At 38.7% G+C, this 22,464-nt stretch overlaps 1 protein-coding gene across 2 annotated transcripts in view; it reads right to left on the bottom strand.

Annotated features, from left to right (window-relative positions):
- The window catches only part of MCTP2 (multiple C2 domains, transmembrane 2), a 102,867-nt gene that overhangs the window by 30,291 nt on the left and 50,112 nt on the right, over positions 1 to 22,464 (bottom strand). For both annotated transcript variants that reach the window (XM_009710655.1, XM_009710656.1), the window contains exons 14-16: positions 15,963 to 16,064; positions 15,155 to 15,229; positions 14,250 to 14,369 (exon numbers count right to left, since the gene is read on the bottom strand). In XM_009710655.1, coding sequence (XP_009708957.1) covers positions 14,250 to 14,369; positions 15,155 to 15,229; positions 15,963 to 16,064 — 297 coding nt within the window. The remainder of the gene's footprint in view (positions 1 to 14,249; positions 14,370 to 15,154; positions 15,230 to 15,962; positions 16,065 to 22,464) is intronic.

Here is a 22,464-nt window from a genome sequence, read left to right as displayed (position 1 = left end):
CCTTAGTCTCACGTTACTTTGATACTAAACACAACTCCAAACTAACGACTGTAAAACTTGCCTTTTTTGGGGTTAGAGAATGTGTTAAGGGAAAAGAGATCCCAAACTGCTGTTTTGATGCAGTGGATTGAACTAAGATTCAGTAAATTCTAACAATCCAGCCAAGAACATTATATCGAGTTTTAAGTCAGAGAAAACTGAAGTCCTTTACGACACATGCCTGTTCAACATATTCTGTGCTGCAGAACAGATCCAACTTTACAAGTTGAAAGCAAGGGCAGTAGAGACATCCCAAGTGTTTTAGTAATTAAACGAATATGCATAATGAACCATATGCCCAAAGGGCCTGTTCTTCATGTGGGCCAGATTTTTGTTTGAATTTTTAATTTTTATATACAGATGAAACATTTCATGTAATATAGCAACAGTGCAAAGGAACATGCTATGCGGGAAGGGAAGGAGGAACTACCCATGTGAGAATGATCAGAATACACTTGATGAATTTTGCTCCTCAATTTCCGATTGAGAGCCAACAGGGTTTTTTTTTTTAAAGAAAAAAAAAGAAGAAAAAAGATTCCTTTCCTCCTTTGAACAGCTGTATTAGTCATCTGCTCAAAGTCTAGAAAAGGCATTAAATACATGTATATTCATATAGGTCATATTTATACATTTATATGTGTGAAATGGATTACATACACCAACACATTTAGATGCTGCAAGACTAGCAAAAACATAGACACTGTCTCAAATTAAAAAGCTTCTGATCCACCAGAAAAAAATAACTACAGGATGGCTCTTTTTTTTAGGACCTGTCATATTGTGTGAGCTGCAGTGAAACAGAACACACTCACATCTGTCTGTGAAACAGGAACAGACATTTTTAAAAAGATGGGTCAAATTCCACTCTTGTTACAATAACGTTACCCTACTGTGAATGTGAGGATACCATGGCCTTCTTACAGAAATATTAAATCTTCCAAATTCTCCCCGGGTTGAGCTGTGCTTCTCCTTTCTCAGCAACATTCACCCTTTTTCATCTCTTGCTCTTAATGTGCTTTTCCAAGCAAAAGAAGCATCCTTTGCAAACAGAAGCCATTATAATAGGTTAGTCCTCTAAACCAGTTGCAAAATTATTTGGTGCTGATTTTCAAATAGCTAGACTGCAAAATAATAATCTAGTTCTTTTAAGTGGTTCTGATCCATTAAGACAAGTTTCTCTTTTGCTTCATAAAACCAGTGACAGGGGTCAGGTACTTGTCAGCATGGACATGCTGGTTAAGCAGCAGAAAAACTTTCCTGCATGAGCTTTACCAGTTTTCTGAGTTGTTTGGGTTTTTTTTAATACATGATTTAGGCTCTGTGAACCAAGGGAAATCAAATCCTTATCAGACTTAGTGAGGGAAAGGAAAATTTTGGGGTAAATAGCAAGGAGTGTCTCACAGTAGCTCAGACTTACCACTGCACTTAGATAAATCAGCAGTACTACATACAACAGCAGTGGCTACTACACGCACTGGCTCGGTACCGCAGAGATGCGGTAGGGAGGCATCAGCTGTGCTATAAGGGATGCGGTCAATAATGTGATCCGCTTCAGAATTCAGAGGGTGACTTTTCATCAAACTGGGTGAGTTAAACTTTCTGTGGGAATTTGGGAGTTCCCATCTCCAAATGTAAATGGCATGGAATGTAAGAGCAATCCTGTCCCCAACTCTTAAAGTATTTAAAAGCCAAAATAACAAAGTTGTAAATAATGGCATTTGTTGCTCTAAGTTCTAATTCAGGGTTCATGCTTTTGATATTGCCTGGTTTACGTGATCTAGTAGTCTCCATGGAAAGACAGATAAACTTCAACAGCTGTCAGAAGACAAAAATTGACAAGGAGCATCACCTTTCCTGACTGTTTAAATCCTTTAAGGAAGTGTTGGAGCAATTAGAGAGGGAGTCTAATCTTTGCAGAGTGCATTAACACTCTCCGACCTCCCAGACAATAGATCAGACCTCAGACACATAATGCTTCCCTAAGGCTTTTTAACCAGAGCATTTGATCTCATAGTCACTCTGTATGTGTTACTATAGGTATCAGTGTGTAAGACAGTATTCATTGGGCACTAAAGGACCACTATCTCTGCTAGTATTCATCCAATTTTTAAAATAGAAAGCAGGAAAGCCATAGCAATGCATGCTGTTACAGAAGTACTACTTCCCAGAAAAAAAGAAAAAAAAAAAAAGAAAAAATATTAAAACAACCCAGAGTAGCCCTGCAAAATGTCTTCATTTTTATTAATCTCACATTTCCTTTCTACTGCCACTGTTTATTTCCCAGCTTTGGAATATAAACCTATTTTTAAAAAAGCACAGATTAGATTTTTTTATTCATAGAAACAGTTATCTGATAACAATTTCCAAATACTTCATTTCTTAACCCCTGTGGAGGGACTTGAGGGAAGGGGAATTAGAAAGACAGGTCTAGTTTATTAAGGAAATTGAAATACATCATAGCAAATAATTTTCCCAAATGTGTATAAGGAAGTATCTGGGGAAGTTTTCTTAACTGCTAGAACAACTCATCATCTAATTTCTGATGGGCATGTTCAGTTAAAAAAAGCTAATATCACTGTTTCAATTATGCATTTCCCATTTAATATTCTAAACATTTCAAGAAAATTTGCTTAGTGCAATATTTTAATGGAATCAGACTTCCTTGCCTTCATGTTCTGACAGAGGCCACATCTGAACCATTCTCATATGGACAATGCATAACGGGGTTTTAACATCAGTTAACTGGATTCTCACCCACTACTAAACAACAGGTGCTGCAGTCTCACTAACCAGTGGGGTTTTTTCCCCCCATGCAAAGTATTTGAGGTACAGTGCTAACTAACAATACTTTATATGAATCTATTAATGCTTATATTAGCTGCAGGATTTTGTTTTACTTTTCCAGACCTACAAAAAGTTCCTTTTGTGAAGTACCTGCCTTATAAATAGTTTTTGCTGCTGTTTAAATGGGTATCTTGAATTTGACAAGCCAAGTGCATCACAAATGACAAAAAGGTCACATATACCTAGTATATTTAAAAACAAGCAAGTCTTCAAAGTCAAAGTGTAATGCAGTTATTTCTAATCTGAACAAACAATAGACTACATCTAATGAAAGCTGACAATTGGCTTTGATACAGAGCTGTGCAGCTCCTCTGTTCCATTAAAAGATGAAAGCTGAAGGAAAGTACAGAAGACAGTGACTTCTCCCAAAAAGCAGGTAGAAAGTTCTGAGCCTGAGCTAGTAGAGTAGAGTCTGTTTTAGTGGAGACTTTTGCTCACATATGACACTCATCTTTCAATAAACATGCTGACTTTATGTGGGTTGTGTTCAGGCTAAAATAAATCAGCATATTAGACTAGTATAAAACACTACATGCTTTACATATTTATTAACACTTCTTCAAATCACAGCACTGCCTTTAAAATGAACAAAAAAAACCCCACCTGAAACCAAGCTAACCTTGACTACAGTGTAGATATCACAATTAAGAATAATAGATTTCATTTTCATGAAGTGGTGAGGGAAGCAGTCAAAATTCTATTGATGCTATTGGTACCACTGTAATCCTTTACTGTGGCAGTCATCAAATTTATTAATAATTAATAGCACAGTTTTTTTTTTTTAAATCAGATTTCTGGGATTTTGCAGTCACCCCATTGCTGCAGCTTTATTTCCCAATGAATGCTAAAAAAAATAAATTTGGAAGGGACATACGCTGCTTTAGAGTATTTTTCTTATTATTGCTATCCTTAAATAACCAGAGAACTTCCTGGTTGCTCAAGACTAATCTCTAAGTCAAAGCACATCTTAGTTGCTAGTGAAGACAAGTAAAACTAAAAGAGAACAGGCTTTTAAAAAAATGTACTTGCTCTGTAGCTTCTATACTAATCTCCTTTTATTTCAGATCTTGTAAAGGATCCAGCTCTTTCTTATTTAAGAAAAAGGCAAAAAAGCCCCACAAGAAGTAGAATGCCTTAAGAGAAACTCCTCAAGGTACATCTGTCTCCATCATAAAACCAAAATGTTGCATTACCTTCAAATAGGAAATTTCTTCCAGTTGTCAAGATTTCTGCAACTAGTGTTAGATTAGCGCTGAGAGAACGGGTGAATTAAATTAAAAATAAAATAGTTCAAGCAAAAGAAAGAAAACCTGCCAGAAAAATCTGACAAAAGCCTGAATGCCAGAGCTGGCTCATCCATGAGGGGCCATCGCCACCTACAGGATTTTCCTTCTCTTTGGAAAACCTGCTACTCCTAATTCACACAGAATTTGCCCCAAAATGAGGATGGAGATTTTTAACTGATGTTAAATAACATAGGTTTGCTGAAGTTAATGGAGTTACAGTGATTTAAACCACCTACAGACATATCTCTACTTATTCTCTCATTTTAGAACAAAAACAGCCTATATGTTTCATGGGAATGCATTGTTCTAAGCTTACATCTGTGTCAAAAATAAAGGATTTGCCTTTTTAAAATTTAAAAAAACAAAAAAAAAGAACCACAAAACACTGATAGGGTTGCTCCGCCAATGACAAGGGAGATAATAGTCAACATCTGCAATCTTCCTGTAAAACTAAGTGCTTTAAAGTACTTTCTAAGAGGTGCCAGGTCAAAGTAATGTGAATAATGAGACAAAAACAAGCAGATCCTGACTGAAAGAAAATCAATACACCTGGGGTTCTGGGGAAAAAAGGAGCACACTAAGTAAAAGAATTTTTACTTTTAATGACAATTTCACTTCCTAATACATACCTTTTTCATAATAGATACTATGGGTTTCCTACCTTTTTTTTTTGTTGTTGTTGTTTGGGCTGAGCTGTATGCCTTTTTCCATACACCTTGCATACTGCAAATCCATGCCAAACTTTGAGAAGCTTATGTGTCAAATTCCCAAATTCTGGTATTTCCAACAGTGGTGGGTAAGCAGCTTCTCTCTCACACTCCTGTTTAATGAGTCTCACACAGATGCAGCATTCATTAAACTTAGAATACTAATTTCATCTTTGTTTATGCAATTTCTAATCTATGAATAAAGTGAACTTTCAGGAAAGGCAACAGGCAAATTGGGAAAATAAAAGTGACTGGATTCTTATATGGAATATCATCTCCTTGGGACCAGATAAGCTCAAAAATGCTTACAAATAAATTACTCGTGTTTTTCAACCTACCAGTCAATTGATAAGAATTACAAATTACTTTCCTACAAATTCAGAAGATGCTCAAGACATTTAATCTGAAGTTCTTCTAAAGAATCTAAAACTGCAAAAAGAAATATATCGCAAGAGAAAAGCCAGCTTTCATGTGGTGTGCACTTTGGTCTTTCCCACATGTTTTGTAGCAAATTCCTAACATCAGGATGTAGATTTGTGAAGTAACGGTAACAATCATGAGCTAAATTCACCTTTGGCATATGCAAGTTTTGCAATTCCATCAGGAGTAAAGGAATCAGTGCTTCTTTCATGGATAGTGAATTTGATCTTTTATAAAACAGTTAAGTAACAGTCAAAGATAAAAAAACACCACCATAATTAAATGCTAATCTGTGATTAGTCTCACAGCTAGGAGAACACAGCATATCTGCTAACGAGTGGTTAGAAACAGGAGTTCAGCAATGTTAAACATATAAATAAAATCAGCAACAGGCAAGAGTACTATTTTACCCTGGCAGACAAAGCAAAATAAATACAAGATATGCAAAAATAAATAGAAAATGTACAAAATGACCTAAGATCAACAATAGTCCCTTACAAAACTTCAAAAGACACAAGATGTTATATACTGGGAGGGAAGGAGGGCTTCATAAATCGAATAGCTAAAGTACAAAACAATATAGCAAACTCCAGCCAGACCACAAAGAGGGTTCGCTCTTCATAAACATCAGATCAGGCAGCTAAAATTATTACCAAAGCTCTCTTGTAACTGTCACCTGTGGTGGGTATAATTACAGGCTACTGCTGCAAGCACGCCCACGTCATATGGCAATAAAAGGACCTACAGCTTGCCAAGACCAGGCAGACAATGGAGAACACACACCACCTGACGAGAGCCCAAAAAGATCAGCCAGGGAGACTAATAAAAATGACAGCTTCGAAACAAATGACAAAGCCTGAACCACAAAAAAAAAAAAAAAGGCAATATCAAATTAGCTGGAAATGCAAGCGCCGAGCAGAGTTCTCCAACAGGTCACAACTTGATCACAATGGCAGTCAGAACTGTCTGCAGATGCATTTAGTTCAGGCTTTAGCTATAGTGCCCTTTTTCATTAAAAAAAAAACCCAAACAAACCCTAATTAGATAAGATGTTTGCACATTTGGGCTTGGCTTTGTGGGCTGTCATTAGATAGCCAAACAGATGAAAACTATATATTTATAATCCAGTTCTGGAGACAGACAGCTAGGTAGCTAGATATCTGCATCTTAATACAGCCACGTTCTAGGGATACATCTATATAACAAAGCTGAATTTCTTTCTCATTGCCTTAATTCGCTACTGGATGCCCGCATACATATTACTGCGGGATGCCCGCATAATTATTCCGGCTGACCAGCTGTACAGAAGGGCTTATCCTCCAGCAGGACTGGGCTTTTACCTGAATACTTTGACTACAGAGTTTAATACACACAACCAAGGTACTAAAAGGCTTTGTCATCAACTAAAAACAATATAATGCAATTAAAGAGTGAGAGGCAGTGATTTAGGTCTCTCTCATTACCAGGGCTGAGGGAATCATTCCTATGTGATGCATGCAAGTTTTGAGTACACAGCACAGAAAGCACTACTATCGTTTAAAAAACTAAGCACAGCATAGCCTTAATTTAGGAGGAAGCTCCCCAACCCCAAAAGCAAGGGACTCTCTGTATAGGTTAAGTGCTTTGTTAAGCAGGCCCATAGGAAATAAGTATTAGTCCTCAGATGCAAAACAGTTTTGTTTTTATTTTAGAACATTCCACTGGTAAAAATCAAATCCCTGAAACCTCTGAGCTGAAAACATAAGACCATCAATCCTTTTCAAAGTTAAAAGGGATATTTGTACTGGTCTCTGTTCATCTCCACCCCACACCAACTCCAAAGCATCAAACTTTGCTTTTTAAATCTTGTTTATCATGTTGTCAAGCTTCTAAGTGGTTATTTCCCTATTAACTTTGTCCTTGTTTGTTCTTGCATTTTTGAAAGAGCTGGAAATAACATGTGTTTACTTTGCTGTGTGTCTCTCAGCATCATCAATACCATTGTTGCTATTCCAGGAATTTTAACTGCTGCAGCAAAGCAAAGCCTGGGATCTCAAGCTTAAATTGTATTCCTCTCAACCACAGAAGAATAATAATGGAAATGTAAAAATTGCTGGGAGAAGGGTAAAACTATCTCCTTTAATTGTCTAGGGAAGCCTGTTTCTCATCTGAGCGGATACTTGCATGTGTCAGGTAACGTGCTCCTAACGGTTTTGCATGCACAAATGGTGAATTTTCACAGGCACTGCCACGAGCAGCGTGGAGGAAGCGGGATGTAAAACATTTCCTCCATCATTAGGAAAATGCTTTCACTAGGATATAATAGCTCAAAATAAAAACATACCTCTGATCCAGCCTTTTCATTAGAGTTCAAGACAATAATTTAAAAGATACGCCTTTGCCAGAAATTTACAGAGGGAAAAGGGGGAAGAAATGTTAAGGGTTCTGAAGAATTACTTACTAGGTCAAATTCCTGAAACCCTGCCTTTCACTGCTCCTCCAACACTAGCTCTAGCCTTAAATACGAACAAATTTACCAGAGTGTTATTTTACAGCTTCCCTATTTAAATAGGAACTGCATCCGTCCCTTTGCTGACTCTTTCTTTAAAACTGTAGCAAAACACAAGCTACAAATGGGCTGAGAAAAGCCCTTAACAAAAGCTCTACAGTAAAGAGGAAGTAAAGACCATCTCTTTTGCATTAATACTTTTTTTTTCTTTTTTTTTAAAGCTTTTTTTCCCCAAGTTCCCTATTCAGTGTTTGAAGAATACTCATTCTTCTCTCTTTAGGATTACATCTATTCATTTTATTTAGGTTTTTAATGTGAAGACATTTTAATCTATCATTACTTTAATGCTGTTCCCAAATAGTTTGGGAACAATGATTTATATTTCATCTTCAGCTATGAGGATGAAAAAAAAAAAAGGGAAGAAAAAGACTATACCCCCCTCATTAGTTAGACATGTAGTTATGGCAGGGTGGTTTGTGCTTTGTATCAGGGAACTGCTTGTTCAAAATTAGCAGACAATTCATGGGAAAAATAAAGATTTTAGGGAAGTTCATGAAAGAGCACTTCTTCCTTCCCTACCCTACAGAAGAGCGAATCATTACCATCTACTGGTAAATCATGAGCAGTCTCAGTTAAAATTAACCTCTATGCTCTGCTTGGTTGACCAGAGGTCCAAGAGATGTTCGGTCTCTATCCTAAGTTGTTTGGATTTCATAGCTGTTTCTGGTCTCCCTTCTCCATGGATTCCTCATGCTCCCTGTTAAACTTCTGTCCCAAGAATTTCCCTTTATTGATCTATAACTCCCTTCCCATCGAGGGGAGGAAAAAAACCAAATCAAACCACTGTGTTGCAAAACAATGCACAAGTTATACTGGATGGTTTACCTGTATATTGTTGTCATGTCCAGGGTTGAATTATGCTTAGTACAAACAGGACTGGAACATTTTGTGATTCTCTTGGGAAAGTCTAACCATAACATGCAGGAGACACTTCATGTGGAATGAAAGATTTACCCCAAGTAAACTCCAGAAGGCTTAGATTTTGAGTTAACAAACACCTTTCCTGAGGGAAAAGAATATTCCCCTCTTACTGATATACAATTAGCAACTTTAGAGGACACTGTCAACAAGCTAATGGCCTTTTGCCTGTAGGTCATCAGTATAAATATAGCCCAGCTCAACAGGGATTAAAAATTGTTCATGTCTAATTAAGATGGTTGGTGTCTGCTCTATGAGATGAGTTTAACTGGGCTCAGATCCAACTCCCATATCGCAAGCCTTTGTGGCAGCATGTTAAATGGCACACACAGCAGAGATGCCCAGAAGTTCATGGGCTGCAGAGCCTAACTTATCTCTCTGCTGCTATCCCAGACTAGGACTGAAACTAACTGGGAAGCTAACTGGCACAGTAATGCACATAGGTACAGAGTCACCCAGCTTGCCCTGTGACTCCTCAGGTTTCCAGTTCCCACAGCCCAAGAGGCCAGCACCAGAAACCAGGGCATTCTCCAGGTCTCTCTGGATTTAAAAAACTTCGGAGATATTAATGGAGAAGGGTGCCAAATATCTCACCTCTGCAGCAAGCAGCTCAAAAGCTTAAGTTTGGGGTTCCTGCCGCATCCACAACCCTCAGCAGTCCTGCTGGGCATCCAGAAATCCCAGGGCTTCCCTGCTCTTGCATCAACTGGCTTTTTGGGAAGCCCAAACTGCTCCAAAAATGATCCCATGCCTGTCATTTTCCCAGCTGCCCACCATTAAACAACCGCAGTCAGTTTGACCAGAAACTCCACATTTCCAACACATTACATTGCAGCACCACATATTCCCTCCTTTCCTCCTGGTACTAACCCATCATAAAATAATTATCAGACACACTGCAATGTCACTGTAAAATAAATAAATACTGCCTGTGCATGCTGCATTCCTTGCCTGGCTGACCCAGGCTGCCAGCTAGGGCTGAGCCTGAAAAATAGCTCCCACCTGTACCCACCCTGGCAGCAGCCTTGATTAGCAAGAAGCCCAAACCTGATATAGTGGGACATGCTGCCAGTAAAAATGAAGTATGCTGGCATGGGTGAGTGTGCAGGGACCCTGAAGCAAATCAGCAGTGAGCGCTGCCAGTCACACCGGAGGTGCTATGGTGGCTGGTTTCCCACCGTTTGCCTGATCCTGTCAATGTCTCTTGCAGCTATCATGCAAACTTTAAAAAAATATATGATAGTAAAAATTCCAGTCAATATATCCTTTTAATTTGCACCAGATTATAGTTTTTTTAAAATGCAATTACTGTAATTTCATTAAATGACATAATTACCATTAATGCAGAGAAAACTGTCAATAGAAGGTGTAATTATGTTGTATAAAATCACAAGCACAATGTGTAATGATGCATAATTCCCCATGAAAATCATTCTGTGACTAAAATTAACTTTTAAAATATTTTTAAAATACATATTGTACAGTAAGAATGATTCAGTTATTATGGACTTAACTTCCATGACCAGGGAAGAAGAGGGAGCAGAGCAGGCAGGGAGTGTTTGCACATGGAAGGAAGGACTAGGAATTCAGTTTTAAAGTGCATCAGAAAGGCAAGAACGCAAGTTTTCATATGTATGAGTGGGAAAAACAAACAGGTTATAATCACACAGGTATACAAGATGACTTGTGATCAGACATTCCCCTAGGCACATTTCACTGTGCAGGTCCAGCTTTTTAGACATTAGAAATGAAGCATGGAAGTGATGTTTCAATGGAGAAAGGTGTGATAAGAGGAAGGAGTGATGAGGTCCAGGTTAAAAACACAACATTCACCCTGGAAATTGGGAGCAAATTATCCAGGGTAGGATATGAAGAGTATCAGGCACACAAGAACCACCATACAAGGTCGTATGCTAAAGTATGTCTCTGGGTGTCTTCAAAATAAAGCCCTTTTTGAGAGGCATGTTTCAGTCAAAACAAAACATACCAGGTTGAATACAGAGATAACTACATCAAAATTAAACAAACAGAATGCCTGAAGAGCTTTTTTTTGTCTTAAAACATCTACAAATTCCCCCAAATCCTGAATTGATAGAGAATACATGGACAAAATCTTTTAAGATCTCTCCCAATATGTGAACACTATTAACTCTACAGGCAACATTTTCCACATGTGAGAACATTCCTGATATTCCCAGGCACACAGAAACCTGTGTCCATTCTTCACACCAGACCAGCAGTGAAGTATACACTATAAAGGATCCAGAAAACCTACGTGTGGTTCTTTCCTCCAACCCAGGATATTTTTTCTAGAATTTGTGTAACACAATTTGCTCCAACCCCTTTGTGCACAGCACAAACATCACCAAAAATAAAATTTTGCTTTTCCTCTCACCTCCCTTTCAATCCTCTTTCCAAAACCTCTAAACCTGAAAATTTTCTGATTTTATTTGTGCCTGAGCAGGCCCGATCACTGTCCTCTGTGCCTATACAATTAACTCAGATTAAAAATCATCAGATTAAAATCACAGAATGCTGATGAAAAATATTATTCCATTCGTATAGCACCAAAAAAAAAAAAATTAGCCTACTTGCATGTTCTTGGATAGTCTTCTCTCACTATTACAAACTAATAAAGAAATTTAGCTTGGGATGGTGTATCTTATAAATGAGAAAAACACGGTGATAACATTTTTCTCATTCAGTCGTGTTCTGCCTGTGCTGTCCTCTGTTTCCTTCCTCTTTAACTGTCCCTCATTTTCTCTTGTGCACCCAGAAGTAGCAGCTAATGTCCTTGTCACACAGGCAAGCTGTCAGCACTAATGGGGAGGGAGGTGCACTGTAATGAAGACTAAAACAGGGAGGTGTAATGTACCCCGTCCTTGCCTATTGCCATGCTCTGATGATCTCACAAATATTTTCTTCTGTCTGGCATTAGTTTTTGTCCGATTGCTTTAAGAAAACAAGGTTCACACGATTATACTGTCTGTTTGTCTTCCTCCACCTCCCTCCCTTTATTCCCCCTTGGAGGAAGGGGCATGGGCTACCTGTAGAGGGAAAACAAGGGCAATACAACAGGGGAAAGGGGTCCTAAGGACCACCCAACCTTGGGATTATCAAAGTGAAGATACATGGAATACATATAATATGGTCACAACCACTATTGCCAGTAGACCAAGGGACAATGTGGGAAAGGAAAAAAAAAAAGGGAAAGGAAAAAAAAAAAAGGGAAAGGAAAAAAAAAAGGGAAAAGGAAAAAAAAATAATATGGTCACAACCACTATTGCCAGTAGAAGGAAAAAAAACAAGGGAAAGGAAAAAAAACAAGGGAAAGGAAAAAAAACAAGGGAAAGGAAAAAACAAGGGAAAGGAAAAAAAAGGCGGTATTTTATGGTTTGAGGGCCTGACTGGCAACTTAAGCTACCAGCCGTGGTTTCACAAACCCAGCTGAAAAATAGGTGAGAAGCTTTGTGCTTCTTCCTTGCCTCTGGTGTTCAGCGTCATCAATAAGGACAAATTTGGTACAGGCTAAGTTGATACAAAGCCAGGTACTGAAGGTATATAGATGTCGCTCGCTGGAGAATGACGATTTTTAAAATGTGATATTTGGTATAGCTTTTATTTCACCTGTTAAGAGTGGATTTTACATACAGATTGGATCAGGGATGGATGCTGCACTTAACCACACTGTGTGCATATTTTCAATACTATGAACACACATGCTGGAAATAGAGAGATACATAATTAGCTGAATTATATCCCTGTGCAAAAAATCAGATAAACTTAAATTTTGGGTTGTAGAAGAAACCTGTGAATTATTCTTAAGGTCCTGTATTTTTATTCCTTTCTCATTACACACCCTCTTTCAGGAAACCAGGAGTATTATGGTATCCAGTAAAGATGTTAATAATCTGTAACTTGTAACCTGCTCATCCTCCTTTTCACTAGGAACCAATTCCTTTTCACTAGGAATCAATTCCTTTTTCTGTAGACCCACTTTACCATCTTCTTATTTTTCTGCCTCTGCACCACTTCCAAACTTTTCCTAAGTCTAGAAAACTGAACTTCACAGCTGTAACTTCACAAGTATTTTGGTGCAAAATCTTTTAAGAGAAAATCTCTTAAATATATGGTTAGATTCTTGCTGTACAGTGATGGTAGGACATTGGCACTAGGATTTTACATGTCCCTCCCTTTCCAGCCCCAGTGTGCACAACCATCTGATTTCCCTTGCGCACAACCATAGAGCTCCCTTGCACAGCCATACCTGCTTCAGTGAGGTACTGCCTGCTCTGCTCTCCACTAGCTCTTGAATCATCAACTTTAGAAATGGTCTAAATATGTTTTGAGCAACAGGAAGAAAAAACAAAACAAAAAAACCCAAAACAACAGAAACAGAGAAAAGACCCTCTCATCCTACCTACTCTTACATGCCAGTGATTCCTCTAACCTGCAGGGTGAAAGACAGCTCCTCTGTCTGCTCTGGAGCTTCTTTCAATCAGGGATGGTCTACTTTACTCATCTGAAGCAAATACACTTAAGTGTTTTCCTCAAAAGAACTTACAATTCACAGACAGTAAAAGGTGGAGAAAATCTTGGAAATGTGGCTGTTATATTGCTTAATAAACACTTAACTCAAAAACTTTCTTTCTGCATGCTGGACCACCGCAAAATGATTTTGCAGCCCTTAATGGCATACCAAATATTTCAAGCATGAAGAAAATGTCACACGGCAGAATAAAAAGCAGGCAAAACCTTTTTGTGCTTGAGTGGATTATGAGAAAACTGCAAATGGGGTGTTTACTACCAAGAGGTAAAAGGAGAGAACTGAAAAATGGGACGGGCAGGTGGAGCACTTGGCTTTGTTTGCCTTTTCCTTTTGTTTTTTTTAAAGCAGTGTGTTATTATTGTCAAGACAATAGATTTGCAACAGGCAATGTCAGCAGAGCTGCTTAGACGACACAGGGACACAGGCATAGCAGGCATTGATAACCTGCAGCGAAGTGTCACCTCATTGCAACGGAAGAGGGAAGGGACAAGACCCATCATCTCACTGCATCACCCAAATCAAAGGCATGGCCTCTCTGCATCACCCTCTTGGCCACCGCCTCCCTCCTTTACTACCACCCAGTTGCTATGTTTCAAAAAATAAAATAAAATTAAAAAATCCAGAGTTATTACACGGTCACAGCCTTTACAGAGTGGCATCACCCACCATGGACATGGGCATCCTCAGTGCTTGGCGCAGGCTGGTGAACACCTCTGCACCAAGTGAAGAAAGGCCATTCCCAAAGGTCTAATTTCCACGCCCACCAGGCCCAATGTGGCCCAAGCTGCCTTGAAACCTGCAGCCCTGCAGTTGTGTAGCTACAAAATATCAATAACAGCAAACAATAAAGGGGTTTACGGCAGTGGAGAGGAAGGTACGGTAACACTCAAGATCTTATATCACTTAGCCTCATGCAATAAAAGAAGAAATCCACTTACCACAAATGCTATCACGCTTTTTACCGTGGACTCCCAGAGAAAGCAGCTCCGAAGGAATTGTATTGTATTCCATATTGCCATGGTGATTTTTTTCACACGATCAACATTTCTTGATAAGATCTGATAAATATTGAGTGGGAGGAGGGGAGGAGAAGGAGTTTAATCAAACACTCTAATATCCTACTATTGCTTCAGAAACAGGGATAATTTAAGCTACAAAAGCATGCCAGGGTACATACTACAAATAAAGCCTCTATTTCAGAGACACACTCCAGATCCTGTCTAATTTCTGATTACACCCAAACCGTCCAGATTTTCCTCATCCCTTAGAAAAAAACAAAACAAAGAAAGCACGTCTTGATGCCAAAACTAAATAAAACAGTAACACAAACCTACCTTCATTCTCAAAATACGGCAGTGTCTCAGGAAAAAGGACAGAGAGAATGTAATCAAAACACTGAACCTCTTTTCTACATATTTTGGATTAGTTCGCCAAAATCAATGGGGAATTTTAGCCTTATTATAGAGAACCTTTATTTGAAAAAAGGATAATAGCCATTGTTCTAAAATCCTATGGACTTTTAAAATACTAATTTAGACCTTGTTTCTTCCTTCCCAAAGAAGGGAATAAGAGTCTCGTTGAGCTTTAGGTGCTGCAAACTGTGCAACATGCACAGCTATCATTTTCCCCACTCTGAAGCATGAAGCAGAACTACTGATGCAAACTAGATCAAAAAGCAATTTCGTGTTAACACAAAAAAATCTTTTAATATATATAGAAATACACAGAATTTACATGTGTTTGGCATTTTATGCACAAATAGGTTTTGTTCTTGCAACCGTGCTACAGTAACTCAAATCTTTCTAAAACAGATGTGAGAGCTTAGCCCAGACACAATTTTCACCTTTTTAGAAAATTTTCGGCTCTCCTCAGTAAAGCGCTTTTCTCGGGGCTTGAATGTTCTAATACTTGCTTTCACCTAAAAAAAAAATAATATTAAAAAAAGATGTCATGTAGTTTTAAGTACATTTTTTTCAGTTTTGTATCACCAGTGTTGATTAGGAATTTCAGGATCTTTCACTCTTTTCAGCCTCTATGCGATTTAGGAGCAGCTGCCAAGAAAAATATGGATGAGTTAAACTGGGCAAGGTTGGACTCTCTTCAGCAAGAGCAAAGCTGTGGTGCAGCTCATGGTGGCCTTAATAAATAGGACTTAACTTGGTAAAAGGCTGTAGGGTATAAACAATTGAGATTGACTCAGCCACCTAAAAAGTAAGTGCACCATGTCCATGCATCATTAATTTTCCTGTCAACACCCTGGGAACAGAACATCATGGGTCAGCTTTTTGGGCAGGAAGTAGGTGTTAAAAGTAACGTATAATAATCTAAACATTAAGCCCTTTTTTAGCTGTTGCAAACGAAGGTGTGGCGTACAGTAACCGGCATCTCCTTCCTAAGGTGCTTGTGGTCACTTGTCAGTCCAAAAATGCTCCTGTATTGTCCCATCCACCTGGAGGGACCATCACAGAGCTCTGATGTCCCAATACTTCTTCACCCACAGCATGAAACACCCCTTCACCGCCAGATGCAACAGGGTCAGGACTTTTACTGCTTGGCTCACGGTTTTTAAAGCATCATCCTCCACCACCGTCCTTGCAGACTCACACATTTCTTTCACCAGTCACAAGCAAAGAGAAAATCTTTCAACTTACAGGATTAAATAGGACATCCAGCTCCAAGTAAATTACTCCTTTTGAAGCACGTTCCAAGTCTTTATTCTTCAGCGTGTAACAACTTTGTTTACCGTTTCTAATCTATAGTTGGGGGGGGAGGCAAAAAAGCATCAATATTTTTCTGGCTGTAATTCACAATATAATTTAAAGACACTACAAACAAATAAATAAATAAACCCCAAGCACAAAAAAAAATCCCTCCCCAAACCCTGATAATGTACTTGGAGCCTGAAATTCAAAACGACTGTTGGATTAAAGACCTATAAAATTGCAGATTAAATCTCTTATGGTCCAACTTTAATTTACAGACCTTGTACTTTATAGTAGAGCAGTGCACGCAATAACCAGTTTGAAAATTCTGCCCTGGAAGCCAGTGAGTTGATGGGAAGTAATCAGCCTCTGTTATTACAGGTTTAAAATGGGATTTTTCTTCCAAAGTTCCGGAAAAGAGCCACAAACAACAACTTACCTACCTATTGCATACTCCAGTATACAAACCCACTTCTTAATGCTTAGTTTATTGCAAGGTTGTCAAATTATTACCCAGTAAACAAGCGCAGTCCAAAGAAATTAATCAGCTTAAGCGGAGTAAATGCTAATGTAACAAATGTTCAAAATTAACTAATTCATGTAAAAGACTTCTCCCTCCACCTCACCCCTGAATTTCAATACCATTTCTGTGCTCTAATCCACCGGTTGGCCCTATCTCATTAAATGTCTATTAAAAAAAAAAAAAGGCAACAAAAAAACCTCCCTCACCATTTTGTAAACTATTTGGCTCAAATCAAAAGCATTCTCTCTTCAAAAAGTGATGGCAGAAATGTATTTACTATACACAGTAGGATATGTATTGATTAAACATTTGGCTTTTTAGGAAGCAGACCAGTTAATTCTAAACAGCAGTAACATAAAAAACTGCAGCTTACCAAAAAGCTACATTCAGGGACTGTAACGATCAAAGATTAAAGATAACGGAGGAAATTTGGGGGCATGAAATTGCAACCATATTTAAAACGGCTATTGCTGCTCTGGTGTTTAGAAGAGGCATTCATATAAACCAGGGTAGAAATGAGCAGGGGGTGGGGGGGGGAAGGATAACAGGAACGAAGTGATTTCATGAGACAAGGGAAAGGTCACTTTCCTTCCCAATGTTGTCCCACCCTTTCACCACCATAGCTCGTCAAAGGATAGATGGGTTTTCTGGCTGACGGTTGAAAGGGAAGAGGGCTCTCATAAGGACCAACTTTGCATCCCCAGTGACAGCCAGCCAGGAACTCCAGCTTTTAACTAGGTTCTCATCCAAAGCTTTGCTTAACAGGATGCTGGCAGTTATGCAGGCATATATGGAATTTATTTAATAACAATAAATAATAACAATAATAGGTACTGCACTAAATTGACCACGAAGCACCTCTGCTTTCACTGCAAGAGTGTGTACACAGGGCTGGAGTCAGTGGCAAAGGATGCTGCAGGTCCCAAGAAAGGGGTAGGCAAAAAAAAAAGTTTTGCAGACCAGCAGACTTGGATAACTTGCAGTCCCAAAAGAGAAGGGCTGGTGAAGATGCTAGCACCTCTTCTAGGGCCAAATGGACTAGCATCAGAAGGTCCTCAGGCCAACCGCCACACATAGTATTGTTGGCCCATCACAAAGGATCCTGCCATTTCATCGAGTTCCCACCATCCAACAAGCAAGGGCAAAAAATAATTTTAAAAGTTACTAAAGGAAAACAAAACAAAATTTATTTGAAAATTAAAGATTTTGTTCAATTTCCCAAATTGACTGAAAAATGGATTTACTGATGGTAGAGATACAGGGCCAGAAGGATTTAGTTTGAGGTTGTTATCCCTTTGGTCCAAGAAGATGCCACCAGTAGCAGGTTTAGACTGAGCTTTGATTCACGGACTCTCCTGCAACAGGATAGAACGCACATTGTTCCCAGCGTGTCTGCAAAGATGTAGGTGTCCAATACATATCACAATATCATAATTCTGGATTCTCCACAGTTATTAGTTTGGGGGCTGAATTTCCATGTATTTCAGTTACACACATTTCTCATAACATTTCATCCTATTACCTTAGGAGCAACAACTAGTGGGAAGGTCTCCTTATATTCTTTGAGATATACTTCTTTCTTATATCTTTCCAGAGCATAATCAACAAGGAAAAAAAAAGTTACATGCTGCTAAATCGATAGAAAAAGGAAAAGAAATGCTGTCACTACTGAGAAGGTCTGAATCCAATACCATGGTAATCTACACTCACAAAGTGCTTTTGACTTTGGGGAAAACAGTCTTCATTTTAAGAGCTGGAGCTGAATCAAACATTTTGGGTGTGTCTGCAGGTGTGTTTGCACAGTAAGTTTCAAATCAGCAACAAATAACTTCCATCTCTGTCTGTATTTGGAAATAGGGGTTGTTTGTTGCTTGGGAAACTTCTTTAAATTATGTCATTATTGTTGTTGCTGCTATTCTAAAATTGAACAGGACAGAAAGTACTGCAGTACAAATACAGTTTTACATCAGCTTCATTTGGCATCTTTAACTCCGAATGTTTGACTTGTCTGGTAAAAGATGTGCAATTATAACTCAGCCTAAGACTAAACATTCAAACAGATATCCTAGCTTTTGACCTTCTTCAGAGGAAAAAAAGCACAAGAGAGAATAACTGGCTACGAAATGGCATGTCTCTGTTGCATTTTCATTTGGATAAAAAGAAAAAAAAATGAAAAAATGTCAAACAAAAGTCTCCTACAGTTTTGGCAATGTGCTAAGCCAGTGAGGTTCAACAAAAGGTATAGGGTAATTCTAACACCCATGACTGCATGGAGATTAGATCGGTGGCATGTCTCAACCGTGCCCAGAAGAAAACATGCAAAATAGCTTTTAATACTCTACATTTTCACTGCATGCTGTTCCTAGGCCAGAGTTCAGATTCTGTTCAACATCTCCCTCAATCTCAAGAGACAGCCAGTCATATTAATTTCGTTTTGGATCTATTTTTTTCTCCTCTCTGGGTACTCTTCCCCAGTCTCTGCTGTTCACAAAGACTGCTTAAATGCTCTCTCCAGCTATGGAAAAGGTTAGCAGCCAGGGCTGGGGTCCTAGGATGAACCTCAATGTCAGAAAGATCAGATTTCTTCTATTACCCAAACACCTTTTGCTACATACCTGATGATCTCACACAGATTTCACTCAAAAGAATATTCCTGATAGCTGTGTATAAAACAGGTTATCTTTCCTATGAATGTTGACATTTACTTATGGGAAAAGGGAAGGAAATGAATAGTCAAATTAAATGTGAAAATATCTGCAGGTAAGGTCCTTAAAGAGACATAATCAATATTATTCCTTTACTGATGTTTTAAATCCTCACTGAATATTAAATGCCTGCATTCTCTGAAAGCTTCTTAATAGCATACAACTTACTGGGGCTCAATCACCAACCAAGACTGCCCATAACCACGTGATTAATGTGAGGACAGCAGTGCCTACCCCACCGACGTGCTTCATTTTGCAAGGTCACCACCAGAAAAAGTCAGAATTTTCATCCCATTGGAATTTCTGATATTTGGGGTATTTCCCTGTTCCGAATTAACACAGAAAAACAAAATACAAATACCAATATTTGCACAGAACAAATTGTATATTCTACATCACAGTCCCTTCTCCACACAGGACTATGCAAAGGAAATGATCACTTGGAAGAAAAGCTAAAATTCTTTGTGCATTAAGTATTTTGACCTACAGAGGCAATTCAGACAAAGCGCTACCAGAAGTTGCCTCTAACTGAAGGAAATGTTCAGGTACACAAGACCACCATACAGTCAAGGCCCAAAGTGCACCAGGTTCCCTTCAAATGAATGAATATATTTGCTGAACTCTTTCCACAGATGTCCCCAGTAAAACAAATGTGACTAAACACAGTATTGATGTAGCCAGCCAATGCTAAATCTATTAAGCAACAACCTTCTGACCGCTTGGGAATTTTAATGAAATAGCAAAAGCTGAGATTGATATGACACAAAACACGGAGAAGACAGGACCCTTACGCAGCAAAGCGTGTTTTTTCATTGCTCTTGTCTCAAAGAAATATGGTTTAGTGGTGTTTTTTTTTTACATTGATTTTAAGAAAACTTCACTCTGTATCCAGCTTTGATGCAGATTCAATGTCATATATTGATGACCTGACAGAAGAACGCTGGGTTAAACCTCTGTACATCAACACCCATGACATGTGGAAAGGGTAATGGCTTCTCTCCAAGGGTAATTCATCTAAAGCATTTGGGACCTCTGATATTCCTGCTTGAGCTCATTGCTGATGCACAATGTCATACCATTTGCCCTGAATAACATAAAGCTGTCTTGTAATAGACACACACCTATCCTTATCAAAGGACATACTTCCCCAGGAAAAGATGAAAGCAAGCCACATATTTGATCCACCTGGACATGAATAAAGAGTTTGTTTCTCCCCAGTCTTGCAATATACATTGATTCAATTTTATATGAAATGCCCGTTCATTCATCCCAAAATTCTTTGCCCCAAACATTTCACTTTTAACAGCCTTCTGTGAGATCCAAAGTAGAATGGAGATTCGGGTTCTTGGCAGAGGATTGATACCCAAAGACCAAACACACACAGAGCTGATGAACTGAAAGAAAGCCGGCAGCCACACAAGGGCTTTCAGGAAGTCTAAGAAGGAGCTGAAAACCCTGGGAGCACAGGCATCCTAGGTGGTACTCAAGAAAAACATTCCTGTTGATACCATTTCAGTGAGTATCACACGGTCCAGGGAGAATTTAATTTCAGAAACAAGGTGTCATTTTTTTCTGGAAGAGATGTGGGCTTTTTTCCCCTTTCCAAAATTTCTACTTCATGATAGGGATAAAAGTCAGAACAGATGATACACTTCACAGCTGTCTCTATCGCATAAATGCAGCATTTTCACTTTCTCAAACTCTAAAGCTTTCTCCTGGAAAAGGCAGTGCACTTACGGTCAAGTGCTAAGTAATTGCAATTGTCAGGTGTCTGCTCTCTGAATCCAGGCCATGTTTTAGATAACTAAGCTTGCGAAAGGCATACTACTTGTTTTCAGTGTATCGTTGGCTACTGACCTTGCTTGGCCCTTGAAAATATTTCATAGACCTCTTCCTGTTTGCTGAAAAAAAGGGTGCAGCTGAAGACTACTCTGAGCTGATAATCCAGCAGATAAAAACCATTCCATTCTGCGATACAACTCTTTGCTCAAAGGTCTTTCTACATAAGGATATTTGATATACTCTGCTTTCAAATTCATTGAAGCACACCATATGCTCCCATGTCTCTTTAACTTGCAGCCTTCTAGGAGATAGGAGTCTCTTGAAGCAAAACAAAAAAGACAGACCCTCACAAAGAGAAACACGGTTGCTTTTCCTAAGATCTAGGGCACAAAGGAGCACAGAGATGGAAAGGACTTCTTTGATAATTAGTTCAAGTCCCTCAAAACCTACAAAACTTCTAAACCTATCAAACTTCTTTCCTGCATCAATGAAGTTTATGCCCTACTTCTCAGTTCCCCAGGATCTTCTTCAGTTTCTAGCACAAAAGCCTGCTCTGTTCAGTGGTGTAAATGGGCTTCTCTCTCATTCCCTAGGCTCTGAGAAAGCAATCTCCCTCTCAGCCCAAAGGTTAGGTGAGCCAGAATCTTTAGGTCACCTCTGGCAAGAGAGTGATCCATTTTGCTGAATATCCTGGTAGCACTAATCTATATCTTTTTCAGTTTAAATTCTGCTTCTGGGAATGTGGCTGACCAGAGCTGTATTTGAGAGAAGGTCTCTTTACAGGCTTTAGAGGAGGATAGTAGTTCGACAAAAAGAAAGGCAGGAGAAAAAAAGTACAATAGGTTGATTAACATGGAAAAGCTAAAGGTAAAATGCAAGCAAATAACAACTTCTCTCCTTCTGTCCCCAAAATTCAGTGTACTGCTACCGAAATCAGTGTCTCTACAGTGCATCATTAATAGAGCTGTATGAGAAACAAAGCAAAATGTGTATTCATCCAATATTGCTTCATCACGTCTATCAGAAGAACGTGAAGTTTGCAGCTTTATTCATCATCTGACACCTTAAACCTCTTCTCATGCTGCCCAGTTTATGTTTCTTATTTGGTGCCTGCAATAAGCCTAGATCACAGTCAAGGATGAATGGAAAGCATAAGTAATTTCACTATCTCTGATTCTTTGTGCAGTAAGGTTATTTGTGTGTTAATGTTAATGGGATGATGAAGGTGTACACGTGTCTGCAAAACGCCAGTGTAAGATTCCTGAACACATTTAAACCAAAATTCATTGTCAAATTAATTAAACATTTCATATCACTCCAACATATACTTTATTCAAGGCAATTTTTCATTAAGAAAAGAATCTAGTCATCCATGAACAATTTCTGAAGTAAACTTACTTCATGTGCTGACAGCTCACAGCTCACAAGTCAAACTTGTGCA

This window comes from Cariama cristata, unplaced genomic scaffold (genome assembly GCF_000690535.1).
Source record: "Cariama cristata isolate BGI_N322 unplaced genomic scaffold, ASM69053v1 scaffold2612, whole genome shotgun sequence".
Lineage (NCBI taxonomy): Eukaryota > Metazoa > Chordata > Aves > Cariamiformes > Cariamidae > Cariama > Cariama cristata.
Note: the sequence above shows the minus strand (reverse complement) of the source record. Positions and strands in the feature narration are given on the sequence as shown.